Consider the following 19,453-nt stretch of genomic DNA (forward strand, 5'->3'; position numbering starts at 1 on the left):
CAAGCCTTTTTAACATTACAAGCCCTTTTTCTGTAATCATTTCTGCTGCTTGCAAGGATTTTTTTTTTTCCTCCTTCTCTAGCTGCCCAGCTGCAATGCATCCTGCAGATCAGGATCAAATATCACCTCCTCTGTGAAGTTTCCTGGGTTTGCTGTTTTTTGCACCCCCACCGCCACCAATGTTACAGCTTGCATCATGTTGCACACTGTTGATGCAAGCGTCTGTTCCTACCCCAGATGACCTTCAAGCATTCACTGGGGCAGATGCTAATCATCTTCTAATGCCCAGGTCCAAATCTCTTGCTTGAAACAAAACACTCAAATGTATGCTGAATAAGTAAATTGCTTTTAGGGACTAACGGAAACATTTCCTGAGAGATGGAAATTTTCACTTTTCAGTCTATACTTAAGTCACATAAAACTGGGGATACAATGTAGCCTTAGTCTTTAGTCTTAATTGTAGTCTTTAGTGCTCCCTAAATCCTAGATTTCAAGAGGATACAATGCAGCTGAAAGAAGCAGCTGGAGATATGCAGTAGGAACTGAGGCCAAAAGAGAAATTAATACTTTAAAAAGTTTGCATATCAAATCTATTCCAGGAAAAGGTAGCAAGCTGGATAACTAAGGCTACAGTTTCAAGGGTTTTACCAAAACCTCCTTAAAGAGAGATGAAACTAAAACTATTAAGCTGGCCACCTATCAGGCTGTGGGGGGTTCAAACCACTTCACTTTCACTAGCAAGGTGACTTTGTGCCTGTTATTTCACCACCCTGAGCCTCACAGTCTTCCATAGTAATTGAGTTGGCAGGGGAATGAAATTAAATAATGTATGTAAAAACACTTACTACAGTCCCTGCTGCAAGAATACACTCCGCAAATGGCATATAACCTATTCATAATCTAATTGACCTAATCTGAATCTTCTCTAGGCTATAAAAGAACTTCATTTTTAAAAGCTTCACGAGAGGGGCGCCTGGGTGGCTCAGTCGTTAAGCGTCTGCCTTTGGCTCAGGTCATGATCCCAGGGTCCTGGGATCGAGCCCTGCATCGGGCTCCCTGCTCGGCGGGAAGCCTGCTTCTCCCTCTCCCAGTCCCCCTGCTTGTGTTCCTTCTCTTGCTGTGTCTCTCTCTGTCAAACAAATAAAATCTTTAAAAAATAAAATAAAATAAAATAAAAAATAAAAGCTTCACGAGACAGGCCTTTCACAGAGGTCAATGTGATGACATAAGAGAAAAGCTACTATAGAGCCAACGAGCCTGGCAACAAGCAGACACACACGAAGCCTTTCACGACCACTGCCACTAGATGATGGGTGGGAGGTAAGCGTCTCTGACCACATGACCGCAGACACTCCCAAATGGACAAAGCCCCCACTGAACATGCAATCAAAGGCAAGAAAGTTCATCTCAATAACTTGCCTATTATTAATAAAAGCTGCTTTCTTTAAATAATGATTGGATGAGGCAAAAGAATATGAAATATCAGTAGAAACAGTGAGATGCACAGAAGAGTGTCTTAATTTGGGACCCGTAAACAGAATAAAACCCCAATGAACCTTTTCCTCCCTTCCTCCTCATCCTTCACCATTCTCCATCTCCTTAAATGGCACACTCAGTGACCCAGTTCCTCTCGCTAAAAATGCTGGGAGAAATCCTTGAAACCTCCCTCTTTTTCATTCTCCACATTAAATCCATTAATTGTGCTTCTGCAGTACATCTTCAATCCGGTTGCTTCTTGCCACCCATCTGCTTCCCTGCACCCACTGGAGATACCTGCACTGTCTCTGGCCTGAGCTATGAGTTTACCAGAACCTTCTAACTTGTCTTTTCACATCCACTTCTGTACCTACAGTCTATTCTTCACACTATAGACGATGATCTTTACAGAAAAGTCTGATGTCATCACTTCTCTCCTTAGAGCCCTTCACGACTTCCCACTACACTTAGCATTCTAAGGCCAAAATCCACACCTTTGCCTCCAGGACTGGGGTTCCGAGTGTCTAGCTTTAGCTCAAATCATTCCCTGTCCCAGTTGTGTCTCTCCCCACCAGCCCCCACCCAAAACACAGAGTGCTCTCCACACTACAGACATTTGGCCTTCCTCTAATCCTCACCAGCCGAGTTCCCTGGCCCAGCAGCACAGAGTCTCTGCACATGCTGTTCCCTCTGTGTACAACACTCGTCCACCCTAGTCTTCTCCAAGTTAACGCCTCCTCACTCTCTAAAGCTCAGGTCAAGTGTCACTTCTTTGCGGGAAGGCCTTCAGGCCCAAAATCTTAGACCCAGTTTTTCTGTTACATTCTCTCATAGAACATACCCTTGTCCTTCATCACAACCTTCTCAGTTGGTAAGTGAGTGACTTATCTGATTGGCCTGTCTCACCTTTAGATCATAAGCTGCACGACAGTAAACTCCCAAAGCAGGCACATGTTATTTCAATGAGTGAACATATTCATTCCATGACACATCTTTGAGCTCTGCCCCTACTGGGACAATTCCTAATTCCAAAAACCACATCATCCAAAGAACTTCCCAAATAGTCTATTCTAGAAAGAAAAGAAAAGAAAAGAAAAGAAAAGAAAAGAAAAGAAAGAAAGAAAGAAAGAAAGAAAGAAAGAAAGAAAGAAGGAAGGAAGGAAGGAAGGGAGAGAGAGAGGAGGGAGAGAGAAAGAGAGAAAGAGAGAAAGAGAGAGAGAGAGAAAGAGAGAGAGAGAAAGAGAGAAAAGAAGAAAGCAAACACACACACACAATTTAAGTGAACTTCTTAGCAATATTACATAAAAAAATAATGATGGTATAAGATCCAATCCTTATGACAATTTCATCCCGATCAACAATTACAAGCAGTCTACTTGTTAAGTGAAAAGCTCCATAGGTTCAATATGGCAGACGACCTGACTTTAATGCGACAGCTCTACATCTACTGCTGAAATGACGTAAGTATTAGAACAGAAGGCAGAAGGAGGGCATCTTTTCCCCCATCTCCCTCAAGCCATGTGGTGAAATGGAAAGAATATAAACTCTAGAACTGCAAACACCTACATTCAAATCTCAGCTCTGCTGTTCGCTACATGTCTCAGACTGAGCTAGCTGCCTTCTCCCATTAAACCTTAGTTCCCTCACCTAGAAAACGGAAATAATTTCTACTTGAGGAAACACTGTGAGGATTAAAAAACAATTAAGTGAAATCATTTATACCAAAGTATCTGTTGTATAGTAAGCTCTGGATAAATAAGTTTCCCATCTTTTTTTCTTTTTCATTTTTCTCTTTTTGTACTTCTGTAGACCTTTGCTGGATCCCAAATACTGAGTTAAAGAAAGCTATTAATGCTAGGCTTCACCCCAATGAGGGAGTCCCTTGCCAGCAGTTTTCCTCTCCTGTTACACCCAACCATCCTCTACATGTCCCCGCTGAATGCACCCTGCTCACGTGTCCACACTCCTCAATCTGTGGAGTATTTGTTAGCTTCCTCATTATCAAAATATGTCCTCTCAACCAAGTGCAATATTCCTCATCTGTCACCTCCCTCCAGAACACCTCTAGTCACTCAGCAGATTCCAGGAGAAAACCTATGACATTCTGTAGATTCTCTTCTTTTGAATTTCCGTGCACACCCATCTTACACCTGTGTTATGTTTCCAGGGACTGTGTATAACCCTGGAAAATAAAGAAGGAGATGCTGTTCTTCAAAGCCAGAAGAGGAGGCAGACCTCTTACAGGCTATACTCTACCTGGAGCTATGTAGCCAGGAGCAGCTGTAGCCCCAACAAAAGCTCCCCTTGTTAGAGCTCCTCTTCCTCTGCCTCGAACAGCTTGGACTGCTGCAGACACAGCTGTATTCACAACACCCTTTGCCTGTTAAAAATAACACATTTTCATTACTGAGAGAAATAAGAACTAACACCCCATCATCTCTCTAATGCACAACTTCTATGAGAAACTTGAGCCTGTAGATGAGTCAATGAGTGTCTATGACCTTGAACCTTTATCATCTATAAAATAAAAATGACACCTACCTTAACAGAGCTGTTCTGAAGAATATTTGGGCACTTATAAAAGTATGCAAATAACTTCTTCTTTTTACTTGAGGGTTACTCAGAAAGAGTTCATTTTCTACACACAGATTTCGTAGTCAAATTACATCCATTACATTTTAGACCTGACTAATTATAGACACTTGATACCTAGGTTTGAAATCCACTGAATTCTCCGCCCACAAACAAAAACTACCCAATAAACCACCAAGAATTAGCTGTGAACCTGAGTAAAGAAAAAAACAATAACAACAACAACAACAAAAAAAACAGAACTATGAAGAAAGACCAAAAATGAGAACTCCAGGAAGGTCATGTGATTTCTCTGAGTCTGTATTTTCTGCTCTACGTGTATGTGTGTATGTGTGTATGTGTATGTACATGTACCAATCATTAAAGAAATACCACCTCTAAAGTCCCCTCTTGCTCTAAAATGCCATGGGACTGTGGTAAAAATCACAAATCTTTATGTCTATCGGAGTCTCCCACTAATTATACAATGAGGATAATGATATCCTCTTTGTTTTACTTCAGAGGAGAAAGAGCAATTGAGAAAACAGCAAACTCTGAAAAGTATACTAGATAAGGACAAACAGAACAGAGGGCTGCTAAAACATCCCTTTCTAAAACTGAAATTTTAAGAAAATCAAGAATATCTAGTTTTAAATGAAACATTATACTTATTTTTTAAATATAAAGACACAACAAAAATTCAAACTAAAAACTACCAGAATTCCCTCCTATAACCAAGGTGCAGAGCCTCAGAGCTCAGGGTGGAATAAAGTCAACAATATTTCAAACAGCTTAAACATTCAGAGTATACACACATTTATCTCACACTGAAAAGCCATCATCTTTTATTCCTCATGGGAACACCTCTACCACAAGCATAACTGGGCAGAAGACAGTTTCAAGGTCAAATGTATCATGCACAGGGAACAGCCATTTTTCTATCTGGCTGAAAAAAAAGGCAACCCACACATCCAAAATAGACTGCCTCCTGACCGTCAAGCGTATTGAACACATGAGTTTTAGAGCTTCTAGTATGGAAAATTTCTAAAAATGGGTGAACCTCATGTAGATATCTTTTTTTTTTTTTAAAAAAAAAAACAGTTTAGTCCAAGTAGTCAGGAAGTAACAATCTGGTGGCAGTAGAGTGACTCCACACAAATCGAGCTCTTGTCTACTAGAACCAAACTTAACTACCTAATGCGTATCTGCACTCTCTTTTTAAACACTAAAATTAACTGACACAATACAAGATGTAACTCATGGTAAAAACACACCAAAACAAACAAGGTAACAATTATCTTTCTACTAATTTAGCACATTTCCTGGAAGGTTTTAGGGAAATAAAACCACTTCTCTCTCTGCGTGTTTACCAGTGCAATTTAAATGCTTTATTTGTATTTCATCTCAGTAAAAGTTACCCTTGGTTATATTTTGAATCCCAGAATGTAAGCAATGTTTATTACAATAAGTACAAGACAAGACAAATTTCTAAGATGGCTATAATATGCAAGAGAATGCCCACGGTCTTTGGAAGGAGAAGAACCTAGCTGAAAGAGACCCTACCATCAGTTACCTGTGGTAATAAGGGCAGTGTCTGTATCTCTTCGGGCCTCATTTCCTCGTCTATAAAACAAGATCAACTCTACCCTTAGCCAGTGCACTCAGTGTATGTAAAAGAAACTAAACAGTTTCATTCAGAACCTTAAGTAATCTTCCTTCTATTAGTCTAAACATTTTTAATTGACTTGTTTCTATCACATAATCTATTCAGACATTACTGCACCAGCATTCTCCACCAGGGAAAGAACGGTCTTATATTTAATAATGTATCTCTTTTGCCCTCACAACCATGCACATAGTATATGACTAGAAAATATTTGCGAATTCATAAATGAATGGATAGAAGGATCTGCTATCCAAAAACATGTAATTAGGAGGCCATCTTTTCTAAAGACCTTTCTACAGTCCTGGGCATTCAGCAGGACCGACATGCCCATTGTCAGGAATGAACAGAACACAGGGCCAAGTTCTACTGTGCCACCCCAAAGGAAAACACAAAATAAATAATGCAAAAGGACAAAACTGGAAAGGAAATGGAAGCACATCTGCAGACTCTGATGAAAGTAAGCCCTTATACTCTTGGCAGTTTCCCTAAACAAATGCTAACATCTCACTAAAAGTACAGATCCCTCAATGCTCTACTTCATCAAGAGTGACTGAAAGCCCCCAAATAATGCTAATAGCCTTTTTAAAATATATAATTTGCCTATGAAGACCAGAGAAAAGTGAGTATTACAGTATTTATGATCTAACCCAAAGAAAAGGATGCCAAATGCAAGAAAAAGAAACAACTTCAGAAAAAGCTAAAGTGGCACCAAGGCAGAAAAGGAAATTTAATTTTGGTAGTATTTTTCAAAAGTATTGCAAAGGTTTAATGCTTAACTCATACCTGAGGAATAATCTTCTTTTTCTTATTATTTGCTGCATTGGGTCCAGAAAACAGCTTCTCCAGGGCAGCTAAAGCTGCACTTGCCTTTGCCACTTTCTTATTTGGACCTGCACCTCTGAATTTCTGTCCATCTACTTCTACCTAAAATCAAGAACAATACTCTGCAATTATCCCATGCAATTCCTCTATGTAGTTTTAATTTAAATGTATCACAACACAGAAAACACCGAAAGTCAAATAGTGCCATAAGAATTAACTCAGTCTAAAACTTTTTTACGTATAAGCTCAGGATAGCCTATGTCCTTGAGGCAAAAACTAAGGTTGGCTTGAATCTAGGTACACACCTCCATTACAAAGCGTTTGTCATGGCTTCCACCAGTCTCCGAGATGAGTTCATACTTAAGACCTCTTCTTTTTTCATTGAGCTCCATTACGGGATTTTTGCCACTTGCTGTGAGGATAGGGCCCTGAGTTCTTACCTAAAAGGAGGTTCAACCAAGTAAGATTTTAGAGTATTAAATTTCTTATTAATACAATTATACTATGTTTCTGTTGAAAAGAGGCTCAAAAATTACACTTTAAAGCATTTAGGGACTAGGATGTGATCACCTCTACATACAAATGACAAAATACCTTTAAAGGTATGGAAACTCTACAGGCGATAAACATGGCAGTCAGTCATCTAGCCAGCCTACCCCTAAAGTAGGGCTGTCTCAACACTGTTCAAGAGCAATGTGGCCTTGCCATTACATGGCACTCTAGAGTCTGCTCTGTGGTGTTCATGATCTAAGAATAATACTTTAAATGACTAACAAAGTGGACAGAACAGTTGAGATTCACATGACACCTGAATATTCACTGTTTTTCATCTTTAGGGTTAGGAAGAAATAACTCTCAACTTGGGAGATGGGAAGAAAATGTTCCTACACAGCTCTCAGTTCTCTCAAAAGAGACTTAAGGGCACCTAAGGTAAAAACAGTAGGCTACAGACTATGGATTCTGAAATTTAAAAATAAGAATAAAAGCAGTCACTCCCCGCTCAAAGGAGCTAGAGTATAGTGGGAGGGACAGACATAATCACTGTAAAACAGTGTATCTTATACAACAGATGTATGTTATGGAAACACAGAAGCAGCAATCATTTTCTAGGGCAATCAGGATAGTTTTCCTGGAAGTGACATGCGAACCTGACCTTAAACCTTAAAGAGGTAAGCACCAGACCACGATAAGGTGGAAACAAAGGAGAAGGGCATTCTAGACAGAAGAAACAGCCGTGGAAAGGCCCAAGAGAAGAAAAGAACATCTGTTTGGGAAATGGCGAGAAGCGCAGTTTGGCTGTATAAGGGAGTGAGCACAGGAAGATAGGACCTGACTAGAAACGCCCTTGATGGTGCCAATTCATAAAGGACTTTGCATGCCATGCAAATGAGCTTTGACTTTATCATGAACTATGATAAGCCACGGAGAGACTTTAATCTAGAAAATTCAGGATTAGATTTGTGTTGTAGAAAAATCATGCCAGGAGTAGCAGAAAGAACTGACTTGAGGAAGGATTAAGACTAGAGTAAGGAAAAAAAGTAATTCCTGTAAGAGTGTGAAGCCTCAAATGAAGTGCAGCACCAAAAATAAACCACAAAATACTGCACCTATAATTTTGAGAAAGGAGAGAGACCCAAAGATTGAGTACTTTTTGAGGTTAGAGATCATGTCTGTAATTCTACCATAGTAATTGCTCAAGAAATACCGAACAAAGAAATGAATGCCCCAGGGGCGCCTGGGTGGCTCAGACGGTTAAGTGACTGCCTTCAGCTCTGGTCATGACCCTAGGGTCCTGAGATGGAACTCCCTGTTCAGCTGGAAGTTGCTTCTCCCTCTCCCTCTGCCCCTCCCCCCTGCTCATGCTCTCGAGCATGCACGCTCTCTCTCTCCCCCCACCTAAATAAATAAAATCTTAAGAAAAAAAAAGAAGAAATGAATGCCTCAAACAATTCTTATGTATACATATAAATCCAATGGACAGCAAGAGTCTCTTAATAAACTATTCTGTGCTGATTTACTAAGTGGTTAATGCTGTAGGAGAAAAAAATGAAACACTGGACAACTTTTCAAGACAAGTTTAATAAACATGCCTGGGTCTTCTGCAATAAGAAAACAAACAAACCAACAAACAACACCTCACTTCTTGAAGAGTTTTTGTAATCTATATTTTAATTGCAAAGCAAATTGCCAGTCTCCATCTTTTTTTTTTTTTTTTAAGATTTTATTTATTTATTTGACAGAGAGAGAGACAGCGAGAGAGGGAACACAAGCAGGGGGAGTGGGAGAGGGAGAAGCAGGCTTCCCGCGGAGCAGGGAGCCCGATGTGGGGCTCCATCCCAGGACCCTGGGATCATGACCTGAGCCAAAGGCAGATGCTTAACGACTGAGCCACCCAGGCGCCCCTCCAGTCTCCATCTTTAAAAGGTAATGAATAATTTGTGAACCTAGGTCTACGGTAATCACTCTCTGCTTTCCAAATCTGAAATCACTTTTATAAAAATGAGTCAAGGCATATAAATATTTGCATTTTAATATTTTAATTTTAAATGAAGAATAAGGGCTTTCTTCCCCTCCAACCCTCATGCCATTACTACATTATATAGCAACAAAGCATAGATGTATTCCTACCAAAAGCACCATACATGTACGTGGCTGCTGTTAGTGCAGCCCACACTGCTCCCTCTCTCTCCCAATTCCCCTAAACAGTCTAAGTCTCATAATTAATGAGCTCTTTCTTCTCTAAGTATTTATAACACTGCCAGCAAAACACCTTGTCGTGCCTGTGACAATCACGTGTGAATGACTGGTCCTCTGAAAAGCCAGGTGCCAGGGCTCCTCCACGGTATCACATGGAAAGTCAGGCAAGGCTTCCACAGGCCTCAGCCTCCATCTGTCCCTCCATACTGGCCTACCCGGCACCTCTCAAATATGTACTTTCACAACTTCAGGTCATTATACCTCCTATTCCTTTGATCCAAAATGCCTTCTCTCCACCTCTTCTCCACATAGCAAAATCTTACTCATCACCTAAAACTTCACTCACATTTTACTCCCTTTGATTTTACAGGTGTCTAAGTTTCCTAATCACTTCTTCTTTTGAGATTTTACATTATTATGTTCACTTTGCCATCATGGTACTTATCACATTACATTGTAATTAGTTATGGATATGTCTTTTGTGCTTCTAGCCTGAGAACATTTTGAGGCTCTGCAGCATCTGGCAGTAAGCAGGCACTACAAAAGGTTTGCAGACTGAAAATATTATGGTCCAGTCTTTGATAGATCTCATTCCCCCAAATGAAAAAAAATTTTTTAAAAACTTAATGTAACCTCTTGCTGTTACTTCAGAGCCAATTTTTCTTGAAGAATGTAATGAATGAGTACCCCGTGAATTCCCAAAAATGCTGTGTATAGTCAGTACTTAGATTTCTGTCCCATTCTATTATCTGTGGCAATAAGCTCATACGTTAGGACCTACTCAGAGTCTGAGGAACATACTAGATCAGGCTATGCCTTCCTCAAGGCTAGATCGGCTCCATAATGATCCACTGCCTTCCACAGCTCAGCATAAACTTCAAATAAACCTAAATTTCCTCTGCTAGGCCTCGTTTTTCACTCTTTAGTTATTGTTGATATTGTTGATATATTTTAACTGTGAAATACTAGAAGGAACTTCCATGGCCAGCAAAAGGAAAATTCTAGTTAAATTAGGATACATTCATGTGTTGTGTACTATACAGCTATGTTTACAGGTTTTTTTTAAAATTAAGTGGAAAAAAAACAAAATGTAGAACTGCATGAAAATATGACTGCCAGAAAAAAAGGCTGGATGGGAATAAACCAAAATATTAATAATGGCTATCTCTGGAATATATACATTTGTATATGCTTTTGATTTTCTTATTTATACTTTTCCACATCTCTCAAATTTTCTACAGTCTACATATACTCCTTTTTTTCTAAGGAAAAAAATACATATAAATATACCTCTAAGGTACTGGAGGTTTCAGTTGTAGAATTTCCAGTATTATTGCTTGAGTTTGAAGAGACTGTTTCATTTTTGCCTTCATTATCTGATTTTTCATCGGAACTCATACATTCAATATCTGCATCAAAGCCCGTTGGGTATCCCATTGCTTGTAATACCTGTACAAATTACATTAAATTCAGTTTTATTCAAACATCAGAGACCACAGAGAAGAGATGAAATACTGAAAACAAGTTTCAAATCCATAACATCTGAATCCATGAAACACCTTGCAGGAAGAGCAAGAGGGTGCTAAATCTACAAATCCTTGGTTAAACTAAGTTTCCCTACCTACTAGAGTTTCACCACGGAGAATGGGAAAAACATCCTCAGAGTAATTAGGCTTAAATAAAGGATGACAGAAATGCAAACCTGAGGTTGCTTCTGGTTCATTTAATTTGAAGGCCAGAGTTCAACTAAGGAGGTGAGGGGAAAAATAAAATAACATAATGAAAAAGTACAATGGACTACAAAGGAAAAGACGTGGCGGTCTAATCCTATATTTCTCCTCTGGTCCTCAATTTTCCAATCTGCAAAACAGGAAGACTGATTAGTTGACCTCTAAATTCTATGACTCAATCCATCAGGGGAATTAGCACAGAAAGGGAATCAAGAAGTCTTCATGCTGGAACCAATTTGCCTGTTAATTATATAATATCTGAAGCTTTCTATTGACCTCTTTGCTTTCAACTTAAACCAAAATCAATACTTGAAAGGAAGGATTCAGTCTCAAGATTTATTTGCTATAGTAAGTGAACCAGGAACAATATTAGGTTTGTATTTCCATCCCCTCAAGGCCTAGTTACATTATGGCTTCCTCCAATGTCCATTCTTCTTATATCACCATTCAATGCCTGGCATTTCTTATCTTTTTTAAAATAAAGTCTTCTGAACTGTGTGTGTGTGTGTGTGTGTGTGTGTGTCTGGGGGCATGCATGTGCCCATGAGCATACACACATACAAGCATGGCTTTTAATATCTCCTGCCAGGTTATACTGCTTTTTAGATGTTTACAAGAAAATACATTCACTAGCATTTTTATAAGCCTCTTTCAAACAGACTAATGTTGCATTGTCAGTTACTAATTTAAAGGTTTATATCAAAATATATGGAGATAGGTTCGTAAACATCTCTGTATTTGTTTCAGCTTTTGACTAATGTTTTAAGTTGCTGGAGTGTAAAAGCAATGTCATATTTCTTTACAATCCCAACTATATGTAATAGGTGTCTCAAAAAACAGTTATGATAGTCCCACGAATGAGAGACCAGGCAGCCTAAATTTTATAAACAATGGCATCTTCTATAATGGATTCTGCCAATATAAATAAAATCTGTAAAAAATGGACATAAGTAGAACTCTGTACCAAGAGAATTTGAAATTAATTCACCCAATTCATATGGAAACTCTGGCATTCTGTTGAACATTTCAAATCATAAATTAATTCTTTGTAATCACTAGATGAAAGCCAAGAACCTCTTTTCAATATCTTAAGTTTTAGAAGTTCTCAAGTAGTACTATAAGACTAAGTATGTTAACATCATTTAGCTTATCCTCGTCAATATTTTACAAAGAAAACACCTTCTCCACTGTATGAGTCCTGTAAATATGCTCTCCCTGAAAAATCTCATCTCTGAAAGAACAGTTATCAGTCTGGAATGAACACCAGGCTAATACAGGCTGCAAGTCACAAGTCAAGAGTCACAAATAAATTTGATTTGTTTATTCAATAAAAACTAAAGAAATGCAGCTTTTCCCAATTTAACATAGACAGTTAAAATAAGTCTATGTGAATTATTTTAACACCATTTCTCTCTGTGCTTTTCTCACATATCACATTCATTTATTTGTTATTGCAGCAACATATTTCACTACACTATAGTTTATATAACTGATGGATAATCTCAAGGGATACAGTATATTTGCAATACAGACCAGCTAACAAAAAAATGTAAAATTATGTCATTTTCCTATGAATACATGAGATTATTAACTAGTATATGCTACAAAAGCTAAAGAAAAAAAAAGTAATGAGTTCTCAGACCTCTAGAACCAGAGTTTGCTTGGAATCAATACCGGAGCCAAAAAACTGATACACCAAAAAAGTGGTCTCAAGTGTCTGGCAAACAAATCATATCTAATAAACACATCAATTGGGTTGAAAAATCACAAGATCATTCCTGGAAACAAGGTGACTGGGAAATTCAGTATAACCATGCCCTCCCCCCGCCCACCCAGAAGGGGGTTGAGGCTGGGAAAGCTGATAACCTCAGAGACTACAGGACAGGGGTGCCGGGTGGCTCAGTCGTTTAGCGTCTGCCTTCGGCTCGGGTCATGATCCCAGGGTCCTGGGATCGAACCCCGCATCGGGCTCCCTGCTCTGCGGGAAGCCTGCTTCTCCCTCTCCCACTCCCCCTGCTTCTCCCTCTCCCACTCCCCCTGCTTGGGTTCCCTCTCTCGCTGTGTCTCTGTCAAATAAATAAATAAAATCTTTAAAAAAAAAAAAAAAAGACTATAGGACAAAGGTGAAAAGAAAACACACGAAAACATACTCTACTGTATGGCTCTCCACTCAAAAGAAAGTCCTATCCGTGGCTTCTGGATGGTGGAGAGCTGATGGCCGCAAGAACCTCTCCCAAAGAGCCTTCACTCCTTGTCCTGACCTTTTCCATACAATGACTAAGATTTCTTTTCATGGAATATCGCTGATTATGTTCTTTGTGAGGGACTATCAGAAAAAAGGGCTGGAAGAGGAAAGAAAAGATGGGCAACTGATCTCCATCACTTCAGGCTGCCTACTGCTGGAGGCCAGGCTCCTGTGGCAGGAACCGCTTTTTCGTATTTTGTTTTGATTTGATTCTCTGGTGTGATTTGTCTTAACAGGTACAGACTCCTACCAAACTACTGAGTAAGAAATCTAAGGATTTTTATCTAGTGGGAACTACTTTCATGTCAGATATAAACCACTCTCAAATTCATTTGTAAAACAGAACCTGACACTGTATATAGATGGCAGTTTGGCAACATATGCCTGACATATAATAGGAAGCCCAATACCTATTTAATGAATTAATGGATCATTCAAATGTGCCCTCTTCTTGATCTAATTTCATTTCTAGAATTTGTCTTTACTTGTTACCTTTGTTTTTTTAATGTAAGCTCTACACCCAACACGGAGCTTGAACTCACGACCCTGAGGATTAAGAGTCGCATGTTCTACCGACCAGAGCCAGCTAGGTGACCCTAACATATATCTTAAGGGATAATGAGACTAGTTTAAAAAGATGTAAAGCAACCAACTGGCAGCATCTAAATCTAAAAGATCAGTTACATTACGGTAGATTGATAATAAAAAAAATATTAGGCCATCACTAAAAAGGAGAACAATCTTTGTGATAACTATAAAAAAAAAGCCCTCATATTCTTAGATGAACAAAAATAATACTTGTTTTAATTACATATTTTGTATTCCCACTATGCAGGTCCCACCACTCCTAATCTAAAACTCTTGGGGCCAGATTGTTTCGAGAATTCATAGTTTTTCAGAGTTTAGAAAGCGAATACAAAATATTTACTATATATTTTCCAAATCCCCAGTTGAGTTCAGGTGCTACCCCATGTTTGTGCAAAGGAACATATAAAATATTCACACGAAATGGAATAATAAAGACTAAAAGTAGTTCTACAACAATTCAAGTCAGGTTTTCCCATCAAGTGAGTTTTCATCAAACTTCAGGAATTATTTTTCATTTTCAGTGCTTTATGGATTTTGGAACTGCAGGTTTTAAAAAAAAAGGCTTGGAAAAATACATACCAAAATGTTAATAGTAATTATGAGAAGAAATAGCATCTAAATCCTGTCATATTACAAAATCTCCCACTGTTCTTACTCCCAAATTTTACTGAATTACAAGTTGGTATGAGGCCACTAGCTTACATTAAAGGCAATCATAACAAACAACCCACAAATTTTCACTGCATCACACACGATGTTTAAGGATATCACTGCAATCCTTTTTTATGAAGACCCACTCAAGGAGAATGTCCATTTGATCTGTATACCAAAACAACTATGACTCTTATAATCACTGTCTTATGTCACTATGTCAACAGTTCTTATGTCACTATGAAGGGATATTTCATAAGCTTTTTGAGTCAGATTCTAGAGAACTGAGATCTTAATTTGTGACTCATTCTCAGCATACATTATGGGGCTAAGTTACTGAACCGTATTTTTAGCTTTATTCCTGGATTCATTTTTTCCCCTCATTCTTCATTTTTTCTGCCTCATTTTAAACTCACACTACTTCATCATACTTGAAGTACCCCTTTTGTAAACAAGACACAACATAAATGTTGTTTTATATGTTTACAGTTTAGTTATTATTTTCCTACATTGTGCTTATTACTACCTGCCTTAGAATTTATTCATTTGTATATTTGTTGTCTGTCTCCAATCCTTTCCACACTAGAATGCAGGCTCCAGGAGGCCAAGGGCTTTGTTTTGTTCACTGCTATATCCTTAGAATCTAGGACAACGTTCACATCTTTATTAATAATACTTACAAAATGGAATGATCATGAAAACAGACCAATTCTGTCTTATGCCATACTGTTACATAATAGAACTTTTCTTAAATTAAAATTGATCTTTAGTCTACACGATCTTTGACATTTTCACATTTGTCTACAAGAGGGCAAATGTACTCATGGAAAAATTCCAGGATTTAGGGACTTTCTACAAACCTACATGCATGTTTGGTTGGTTCGATCCTGGACCTTATTCCCTACGGAAATAATGTGAAATACAGAAAAGGCACCATATGCAGGAAGATAATAATTAAATTTATTTATGACCGGCAAAGTCTGCAAACAGCAAAATATTCAATGAATAGTAAAATGTCTAAACAAATAATAGTATATCCATATCATGTTAATCATTTGGTCATTAAAAATTATTTGTGAGGATTTTAATAACCTGAGAAAACATTGATGACATAGTAAATGAAAAAAAAAATCAGAGGATAAATTACATACATTCTGTGAGCTCAACCTAAACAAACATACTATATATAAATATTAATGATCTGCCCCATATTTTTTATGTCTTTACTTTCCTCTGCATTTTCCAAATTTTATTTGGAATATATATATTATTTTATAATGAAAAAAGAAAAATTCTATAATCCAGAGGTGACAAAAATCTTTATGTAATTATCATTAAAATCTTTAAAAAGTCTGTTAATTTATTTTAGAAAAATAAGCACCTTATTTACAACATAAAATAACAAAGCCCTGCTAAATAAATGCAATACTGTACCTTCACTGCTACATGAAGTTTTGCTGTTTTCTTGGATGGCCCTGAGGCTTCATATGTTGTACCGTCCACATCTACAGACATTGTGAAGACTGGGGCGTGGACAGGGCCAGACTGAGACAAAAGCTTATATTGAAGCCCAGGTCTGATCTGATTTAGCCTCATTAGTGCATTCATAAGGTCTATTGCTTTACTATCCAGAACTGTTTAAAACAAAAACAAAAATAAAACAAAACAAAAAGAATGAGATCAGAAATTAAACTATTTTGTTTTTAATCTATGCATCTGTAGGTTCTGAGTGACCACTATAAATTCACCAGGCTTTAAAAAACAAGAATTTGAAAACACATACACAAATTAATTTCACTTCATAACTGTAAAATCACTTTAATTATACTAACACTAGTGTACAAGTGATGCGAATTATTATATCTATAACATCAATTTTAGTTTGTCAATACTAATATATCTGAAGCAATGAAGACTGAAAACAAAAGAAAGTTATCCAATCATCAATTTCTCAGGTAAGCTATATTCTTAAAACTCCAATTCAGGGCACCTGGGTGGCTCAGTTGGTTAAGCGACTGCCTTCGGCTCAGGTCATGATCCTGGAGTCCCGGGATCAAGTCCCGCATCGGGCTCCCTGCTCGGCAGGGAGTCTGCTTCTCCCTCTGACCTTCCCCTCTCTCATGCTCTCTATCTCATTCTCTCTCAAATGAATAAATAAAATCTTAAAAAAAAAAAAAACAACTCCAATTCAAATCAATCAAATTCTTCAATTTGTAATTTTTATTTTCCTGTCTGAGACTACAAATCTTTTCTAGTTCACATCTCTAGAAGAAAGATTTTATATACTTTTCCTTAAGTTTCGTTTCATCTTCTTATTGGGATCTTTATCATCCCCTAATCCATCTTCAAATGGCCTCTTCAGAGCTGAAGACCCAGCACCTAAAAAAATTATAAGAGATTCATTATCAGTCAAAACAATGTGTCTACTTACTCCACCAAATGTAGCTAATAATATACTCCACCATATGGGGGCGCCTGGGTGGCTCAGTCGTTAAGCGTCTGCCTTCAGCTCAGGTCCTGATCCCAGGGTCCTGGGATCGAGTCCCACATCGGGCTCCCTGCTCTGCAGGAAGCCTGCTTCTCCCTCTCCCACTCCCCCTGCTTGTGTTCCCTCTCTCACGCTCTCTGTCAAATAAATAAATAAAATCTTTAAAAATATATATATATACTCCACCATATGTATCTAATATGTTCAGGAAGGAAAATCTTAGGAATGACAAAGACCATAGTACTTTCACTGATCAATTAAATTACCATATATATAATCTTATAATAGCAAAAATGTTTAAATGAATCTTTATGAAACATATTAATACTACCCCTTTATATCAATATTTATTTTCCTATTTATTTATATGTACTGATAAACATTTGCACAAATATCTTTGCATTTTTCTTTTTTTTTTTTAAGATTTTATTTATTTATTTGACAGAGAGAGAGAGATAGCAAGAGAGGGAACACAAACAGGGGGAGTGGGAGATGGAGAAGCAGGCTTCCCACTGAGCAAGGAGCCCAATATGAGTCTCAATCCCAGGACCCTGGGATCATGGCCTGAGCCGAAGGCAGACGCTTAACGACTGAGCCACCCAGGCACCCCATCTTTGCATTTTTCACACCTGTATGTACCTGAACAGGAAAAAGTCTAGAAAGATATATAACAAAATGTTAAAGGTAGTTATCTCTGGGGGAAGGATTTATTTTTATTTATGTCTTTTCAGATATGTCTATAATTTAACATTTATTATTTGTATAAATTTTTTAAGCGCATATATTAAAATCTTATGCTTTTGGAATTCTATTTCTCACACTACAAACCATTCTTTTGTCTGCCTACTCAAATCCTATTCAAGATTTTATTTACATTATCAAAATAATCTGGTACTGGCACAAAAATAAACACACAGATCAATGGAACAGAAAAGAAAACCCAGAAATAAACCCACACCTATATGGTCAATTAATCTTCAACAAAGCAGGAAAGAATATACAATGAGAAAAGAAGAGTCTCTTTAACAAATGGTGTTGGGAAAACTGAACAGCCACATACAAAAGAAATTGGACCACTTTCTTACACCATACATACAAATAAATTCAAAATGGATTAAAGAACTAAATGTGAGACCTTAAACCATAAAAATCCTAGAAGAGAACACAGGCAATAACCTCTTTGACATCAGCCATAGCAACTTTTTCCTAAATATGTCTCCTGAGGCAAGGGAAAGAAAAACAAAAATAAACTATTGGGACTATATTAAAATAAAAAGCTTTTGCACAGCAAAAGAAATAACAAAACTAAAAGGCAACCTATGGAATGGGAGAAGATATTTGCAAATGACATATCTGATAAAGGGTTAGTATCCAAAATATATAAAGAACTAACACAACTCAACACCCAAAAACCAAATAATCCAATTTAAAAATGGGCAGGGGTGCCTGATTAGCTCAGCTGGTGGAGCATGAGACTCGATCTCAGGGTTGTGAGTCCAAGCCCCATGTTGGGTGTAGAGATTACTTAAAAAAAAAAAAAAAAAAAAAAAGGACAGAAGACATTTCTCCAAAGAAGACATACAGATGGCCAACAGACACATGAAAAGATGCTCCACATCACTCATCATCAGGGAAATGCAGATCAAAACCACAATGAGATACCACCACACACCTGTCAGTATGGCTAAAATCAAAAACACAAGAAACAAAAAGTTTTGGTGAGAATGTGGAGAGAAAGGAACCCTCTGCACCACTGGTGGGAATGCAAACTCATGCAGCCACTGTGGAAAACAGTATGGAGGTTCTTCAAAAAGTTATAGAACTACCCTACGATCCAGCAATCATGGTACTGGGTTACCCAAAGAATACAAAAACACTAATTCAAAGGGATACATGCACACTGATGTTTACAGCAGTTTGATTTACAACAGCCAAGATATGGAAGCGGCCCAAGTGCACATCAATAGATGAACAGATAAAGATGTGGTGTGTATGTGTGTGTGTGAATATAAATATGTATATCTCATTCTTTATTTTATATATATGTATCCTGCGTGTGTGTGTGTGTGTGTGTGTAATAGAATATTATTCAGTCATAAAAAAAAGAATGAAATCTTACCATTTGCAATGACATGGGTGGAGCCAGAAAGTATAATGCTAAGCAAAAAAGTCAGAGAAAGACAAATACCATATGATTTCACTCATATGTGGAATTTAAGAAACAAAACAAATGAGCAGAGGGAAAAAAGAGAGATTAAGAAAGAGAACAAACTGGGCGCCTGGGTGGCTCAGATGGTTAAGCGACTGCCTTCGGCTCAGGTCATGATCCCAGGGTCCTGGGATCAAGTCCTGCACTGGGCTCCCTGCTTGGCGGGGAGCCTGCTTCTCCCTCTCCCTCTGCCTGCCACTCCCCACCCCCACCCCCCGCTTGTGCTCTCTCTGTGTCAAATAAATAAAATATTAAAAAAAAAAAAAAAAGAAAGAAAGAAAGAGATCAACTGATGGTTACCAGAAGGGGG

At 38.0% G+C, this 19,453-nt stretch overlaps 1 protein-coding gene across 5 annotated transcripts in view; it reads right to left on the reverse strand.

Moving 5' to 3' along the window:
• The window catches only part of STRBP (spermatid perinuclear RNA binding protein), a 141,989-nt gene that overhangs the window by 19,081 nt on the left and 103,455 nt on the right, over nt 1-19,453 (reverse strand). For all 5 annotated transcript variants that reach the window (XR_010407828.1, XM_054509411.2, XM_045883115.3 and 2 more), the window contains exons 11-16: nt 16,733-16,825; nt 15,881-16,080; nt 10,523-10,681; nt 6,841-6,975; nt 6,497-6,637; nt 3,733-3,856 (exon numbers count right to left, since the gene is read on the reverse strand). Coding sequence is in view for 4 of the 5 variants with exons in the window: in XM_054509411.2 (XP_054365386.1) it covers nt 3,733-3,856; nt 6,497-6,637; nt 6,841-6,975; nt 10,523-10,681; nt 15,881-16,080; nt 16,733-16,825 (852 nt within the window). In the remaining variant the exon portion in view is untranslated. The remainder of the gene's footprint in view (nt 1-3,732; nt 3,857-6,496; nt 6,638-6,840; nt 6,976-10,522; nt 10,682-15,880; nt 16,081-16,732; nt 16,826-19,453) is intronic.

Source organism: Mirounga angustirostris, unplaced genomic scaffold, assembly GCF_029215605.1.
Source record: "Mirounga angustirostris isolate CCGP_5_RB_7025 unplaced genomic scaffold, mMirAng1.0.hap1 SCAF_15, whole genome shotgun sequence".
NCBI classification, from domain to species: domain Eukaryota; kingdom Metazoa; phylum Chordata; class Mammalia; order Carnivora; family Phocidae; genus Mirounga; species Mirounga angustirostris.